Source organism: Nicotiana tabacum, chromosome 19 (genome assembly GCF_000715075.1).
Source record: "Nicotiana tabacum cultivar K326 chromosome 19, ASM71507v2, whole genome shotgun sequence".
Classification (NCBI taxonomy): Eukaryota; Viridiplantae; Streptophyta; class Magnoliopsida; order Solanales; family Solanaceae; genus Nicotiana; species Nicotiana tabacum.
This window is the reverse complement of record NC_134098.1, coordinates 5,951,349-5,957,644: the sequence shown is the minus strand read 5'-3', so window position 1 is coordinate 5,957,644 and position 6,296 is coordinate 5,951,349. Positions and strand designations below refer to the sequence as shown.

The 6,296-nt window shown below is 32.9% G+C and overlaps 1 protein-coding gene across 1 annotated transcript; it reads left to right on the top strand.

Annotated features, from left to right (window-relative positions):
* Positions 1–2,862: 2,862 nt before the first annotated feature.
* On the top strand, positions 2,863–5,289 carry LOC107761637 (F-box protein At4g18380). Its single transcript, XM_016579880.2, has 2 exons — positions 2,863–3,834; positions 4,824–5,289. The coding sequence occupies exons 1-2, from the start codon at positions 2,981–2,983 to the stop codon at positions 5,083–5,085; spliced, it is 1,116 nt and encodes a 371-aa protein (XP_016435366.1). The 5' UTR covers positions 2,863–2,980; the 3' UTR covers positions 5,086–5,289.
* Positions 5,290–6,296: the final 1,007 nt, after the last annotated feature.

Genomic DNA, 6,296 nt, shown 5'->3' with positions numbered 1-6,296 from the left:
CCGTTGTAAATAAGCTTCCTGAAGAAGTTGATCCATATGGGACTCCGCCGTAAATATGCTTATCTATTTAGTACTCTATTGGAAATAAGCCTCCTGAAGAAGTTTATCATTTCGGTACTCTGTTATGGATAAATATTATCTCTGGTAGAAGATTATCTATATCTGGTATAATATCAGCTTACAAGTATCTTACACAGCAACTTACAAACAGCTTACACAACAGCTTGCAGTAGCAGCTTACACATCAACTTCCTTTCTTCTATAAATAGAGGGGATTTCAGTTCATTATGTACATGAGTTTGAAGTTGAATAATATATCAATCTCTCTCTATACTTGTCTTCGATTTATTTACTTTACAACTTTTATTTTATAACAAAAATGAGATTTTAATAACAATTATTTTTTCATTTCCTTTTTCTTTTGACTTTTCTTTTTCTTCCTTCCCCATTATTTACATTATGTGGTAGGCTGTTATACCAAGATATAGATAATTTTCTATTGGAGATAATATTTATCCACTGTTCCAACTTTCCCTACTTGTGCTTCCCCCTTTCCTTTTGCGAAACAAATAAAAAATCAAAGTCGATGCTTGAGGTTGTTTTGCACCAATTTAAAATGATTAAAAAACTAATCACATATTATTGATGATTGTGAATCACTTTTAGATTAGCTGGACAGACTTAATATGTTATGTATCCAGAAAACACGAACCAAGTAGCTGATACTTTGACTAATGACCAAAGGGATCTCCTTTGTTTCAATGACCTGCCACGTTTTGTTCTAGACACTTTGATTCTGATGTTTTTGACACAACCATCATCCTTATGTGATTTTTTTGTTTTTCGAAATTTAAACTTTGCAACTTTGATCGAATATTTAATAAAAAGAATTATTATATATTTTAAAATATAATATATATATTTAAAAGCTATATAAAAAAATATTATAAATTATAATAATTAATAATTTATAATATTTAAAAAATATATAAAAAAATAATTAAAGAATAAATTATTTGACTTTCGAAATTCAAACACATTCACATAAATTAGGACGAGAGGAATATTAAACATAAGTATGCCTATTTTAAGCCTTAAAAAAAGCAAGAACAACATAATAATATCTCGTGCTTCAACATATAAAACATAAAGTTAGTCAATAAAATAGAAGAACCATGAAATCTCAGAAAAACTAGCGGAAACATCATCCTCTTTCGGGAAAATAATAGGTTATTGGTTGTTTTCGTGTGACCCATATGTTACATGTTTGTTCTGAAATTAGTCATTGATGATTGTATTAGGGCAGTTTACATTACATCTCCTCGGATATAATCCTTTTTCGGATCCTGCATAAATGTGAGATACTTTGTGCACTCGGCAACCCTACCTAGAAAAACAGATACTAAAACTTATAGCATGTTTGGCCAAGCTGCAAAAATCAACTTATTTTGAGAAGTGTTTTTTCTCAAAAGTACTTTTGGTGAGAAATAGTTTGTGTTTGGCTAATTAATTTGAACACTTCTGAACAGCAATTAGTGTTTGACCAAGTTTTTAAAAACTGCTTTTAAGTGTATTTTTCTCAAAAGTGATTTTTTAAAAAGTACTTTTGGAGAAAAGTTAAGGTTAAGATATGCCAGATTCCACCAAATATACAAATGGAACCTAACCATACATGTCCTCCGATTATATCTTCTAAATCGTCCACACTAAAAATCCATCCTTCCCTTCTAAAATAATATTTTTTCTATTTCTCCAAAACTGCTTATGCTTCTCCCCAAAAGTACTTTTTTTCATTTTAAAAGCTTGGCCAAACACCTCAAATTTTGAAAAAAATACACTTTTGGCCCAAAATAAAACTTTCCTCATACTCCACTTGTGAGATTGTACTGGATCAATGTTGTTGTTGGCCCAAAATAAGCTTGGCCAAACAGGCTATTAAACTTATACTACCCCCGTTTCAGTTTATGTGAACCTATTTTCTTTTTTATCCGTTCCAAAAAGAATAACCCCTTTCTAAATTTGAAAACAATTTAGTTTAAACTTACAATTCTACTTTTAACAAGAAGTTTTTATAATCACACAAATACTCTGAGTCTCCTTTTGACTTGTTTAGGAGCACAAATTCTAAAAGTATTATTTTTTCCTAAACTCTGTGCCCAATCAAATAGGTTCGCCTAAATTGAAACGGAGGAAGTAAATAATATAAGCCAACCAATTATCATCTTCATTTTGGATAAAGATAAGTTTGCCACGCACTTCTGAATAGAAATACTACCTGTCAACACAACAAATCTATTGTCTGCTACGCTCGGTCTTCAGCCTCCTTTTCCCAAAGTCAAAAAACAGCCACGCTCCCAAAAACGTGTACAATGTACATCTATAAAACATCTCCCCTCTATTGTAAGCAAGTTACACGATTAGTCCATTCGATCAAAAATAATTATATAACAATATTAATAATAAATTTAATATATTTTTATAAAAAGAAATTTGAAAAATAATAATATATATGCAGGCTTTATCCTTATCTAATAAAAATAGAAAGACTATTTTCAATAAACTTTCGATTTCAAAAAAAATTAAAACAAAAAAAATTATTTAAATATCAAAAATAATATATATAAATATATATATTATATATAAAAAATTATATATTTTATCGATTATTATTTTAAAAAACCATATACTTTATAGTTTTTCTTTTATTGGGCAAATAGAGAGATAAATGACTATACTTTATAATTTTTTATTTTATTTTATTTTATTTATTAAATAAATCAAAGCGATAAAGTGATGAATTTCGATGGACCGAGGCATCAAAGGCTACTTGATCATTTATATAAATATCTTCACGCGTAAATGTCTTCACTTTTCATTCTCGAAAACCCTACAACAAAACCCCATATCCAAAAACCTCCATACATAAATAACAAAAAAATAACACAACAAGAACAAAAAAAAGGCGAAAAAGAAGAAGAATATGTCAACTATTTTTGCTGCAGAAGAAAATGAAGATTTGTTTGATCGTTTACCTGATGCCATTGTGCTAACAATCTTTGACAAAGTTCAAGATTGTAAATCCCTTTGCATTTTTTCATCTCTTTGTAAACGTTTCCACTCTCTCATTACCCAAACACAAAATATTTCCCTCAAAATTCCACCCCAAAATCACCACAAATCATCAAATTCCAATAGAAATCAACTTTTTCGATTTTTCAACAGAGTTTTTCTCAAACCCTTTCGGTTTTTTCTTCGTCAAATTACAAAATGGAACCCAATTTGTATACCAATTCCTTATACTTTTAGCCAGAAAACTGCTGGCTATAATTGTAATTGTACTTGTTCTTATACTTCTCCTGCTGAAATTCTTAGAAATTTCAGCGAAATCAAGCAATTAGACATTCGACTTGCCGCCGGCGAAAATATTGGTTTGAAAAATTCCGACGAGCCGTTGCTGAAATGGAAAGCAGAGTTCGGAAGCCAATTGAAACATTGTTTGATCGTCGGAGGAACGTCAATTTCTCCTATTCATGAAAATCACAGCGGAGGAGAAACCGAAACCGAAAGTGAAAATTTTGGTATCATACAACGAGGCGATTCGGTAGAAGAAACGCTGCGAATGTCAAACGATGAGTTGAAATTGCGAATTGTGTGGATAATTTCGTGTTTAATAGCAGCATCAACGCGGCATTGTTTATTAGAAGAAACGATTAAGGAGAAGAAAATGCTCGAAAAAGTAGCGATTACGGACGATATTGGTCAAGGAATTTGTTCTATGAATTGCGAACAAGTAGAAGAAATGAGGAGAAATACGAGGGTATTTTCGCCCAACAGGTATTTTAGCATTTCCAAAGATTTATATGCTAATAAAAATAGAGAGAACTTCTAATATATGTTTTGTTTTTCACTGTTATTATTAGTAGTCAGAGTAGAAGGGTAGTGCACTGCATTAAGTTTCCGCTTTATTGCCAGGTTCGTAAAAGGGCAGGACCATATGATATATACAACTTTATCTTCTATTTTTTCTTTTGAAAAATTACGAGGGAAACACGTAGTTGCTATCCTTTGGGTGCAAGCTGGGTAACCTGCTCACTGTGTAATAACTCGCAAATGTAAATCGCACTCGGCAAGCCCAGTGCGACGAACTTTAACTGAGGAGCAGGGGAATCGATTCCAGGTCTTCCATATGGGAAATCACCCATCCAACAAACTCAGTTAACCCTTACCTTATATTTTTACAAAAGGTTGTTTTTGCAGTTTAAACCTATGAACTCATGTTCACACGACATCAACTTTTACCGTGCGTCAAGATTCCCTTTTATTATTATTTTTAGTAGTAGTAGTATGTTATATTTTTACTTTTATTTTTGTTTAATGTAATATTGACGGAGATGAATTTAAATGAAGAAATATGGTTAATGAGATATCATATAATTGCAGGGGGATCCACGGTGTAAATCGTGGTTCACGTGAACCCGTGGTCCTCCGACGATATCAAATATATTATGTACATAATTTTATAAAAAATGACTTATTATTACTAGATGACACCCATGATCAAAAGAGGCAAAGTGGTTCATTGGTCTTGACCCCTTATTTCTTGCTAACTTAAGGTCATGGGATCAAATCCCTTCAAAAATACTGATTTAATTTCTTATTCTTAAGCCTTTCTTTTCCTTTTTTTTTTGACAGCAACGCATCCTTTTATTTTGGTTTTCCTGAAGTATCAATGATGCACCAATGTTCTCGAAATCTTGGATCCGCCTCTGTATAATTGGCTTCAATTTGTTTGGGACTAAATCTACGTTGTTATTGTTGTTTAGGTCGAAGGTGCCGGCATTGAAGGTGAAAATGTGGTACGTGCCGGAGCTAGAGTTGCCTGCGAAAGGTTGCACGACGAAGGGGGCGACGCTTGTGGTGATAAGGCCGGTGGAGGAGTGGAGCAAGGCGGATGACGGCAGAGATTTGGTGGCCGGAGGATTTGGTTTTGCCGGAGAAGGGAAGGAAGGGAAGGTGTTTGATGAAGTTGCGAAAGAGTTGGTGAAGTTGAAAAGGAGTTACAGCCTTGAAATGAATTCCTTTTGAATCTGCCTATTGAAGTTGATTTTGAACATTTTTCTTTTGGTTTTGAGTAAATACAGTTTTGTTGTGAAGAGACTTGTATAAGTTTTGAATGATTTCCTAAGTTATTTGTTACAATTTTTTTTGTTTATTATCTGAAATCTGCTTATAATTTTTTCCCCTTGTAAATTAAGAAACTGAAATGAAGATAACAGGTTATTATTATTATTTTGAATCCCACCAAAAGCAGAAAAAGTTTAATAGGTATTTGTTTCCTCATTGTCGTAAATTTCGGTAAGTATATTATTCGATACATGTATGTGTTTTATGTGTGGAATATGTAGGTGCCCATGGTTGAAACGTGCGCAAACTGATTTGACTTTTTGCTCTTAGAAAAATTGTTCTTTAGTGTATCGCGAATGAAAATATTTAATCTCGATCTTACGAAGACTAGTATAGAATAATAGTAGAGATCTCATTCAACCGATCATACTTCTTAGGTACAGTCATACAATTGGTTCCTCGGTTCTATTGTCTTGTATCACACTTTTTCCTATGTGTTATCTTTTTCACGTTTTCCGGCAGGCAAAATTACACTTTCGGCCCACAAAGGGTTGGGTTAGTGGTTTTCCACATGGGAGATCTGAGATCAATTCCCCACATCAGCAACCTCCTCAGTAAGAGCTCATCGTGCCGAGCTTGCCTAGTGCAATTTATATAACCTGTGTAGTTTACGAGCTATTGCACAGTGAGCAACGCACCCGAAGAGTAGCAGCCGTGGGTTTCCCTCCGAATTTTCAAAAAAAAAAAAAAAACTTCCGTTGTCTTTCTTTTCCATTTGTGTTCTTCTTTTTGAAGTTTTCCGCCACGCAAATCTGCACTTTCAATAATATAATTCACTTTCGTAAAATCTGCCTCTTCTTTACACTTTAATTATTAGACTTCACATGTTTCCTATGAACACTTTTAAAGTTATCCCTAACAGAAAACCCAAAAGTTCCTTCCATTTTCTCTTTAATCCATCAAACTAGTTACATTTCCCTTTATATAAACTCAAGAAAAATAATGCAACTTCAAGTTAATGTTCTACCATGGCCTTTCTTGCAAAAACTTCACCAATTCATTCTTTATCTTTGCTTATTCTCCTTGTTGCATGCACCATAATCCACCATGCCCAAGGCCAAAATATTGGGCTATGTGTCATCAATTGTGGCCAACAAGCAATCACTTGTGTT

What these genes read in the sequence shown, in the direction of transcription:
- LOC107761637 (XM_016579880.2), top strand. Translation starts at nt 2,981, where the DNA reads ATGTCAACTATTTTTGCTGCAGAAGAAAATGAAGATTTGTTTGATCGT. An exon ending in AGGGTATTTTCGCCCAACAG is followed by an intron (nt 3,835 to 4,823) that starts GTATTTTAGCAT and finishes ATTGTTGTTTAG; the next exon opens with GTCGAAGGTGCCGGCATTGA.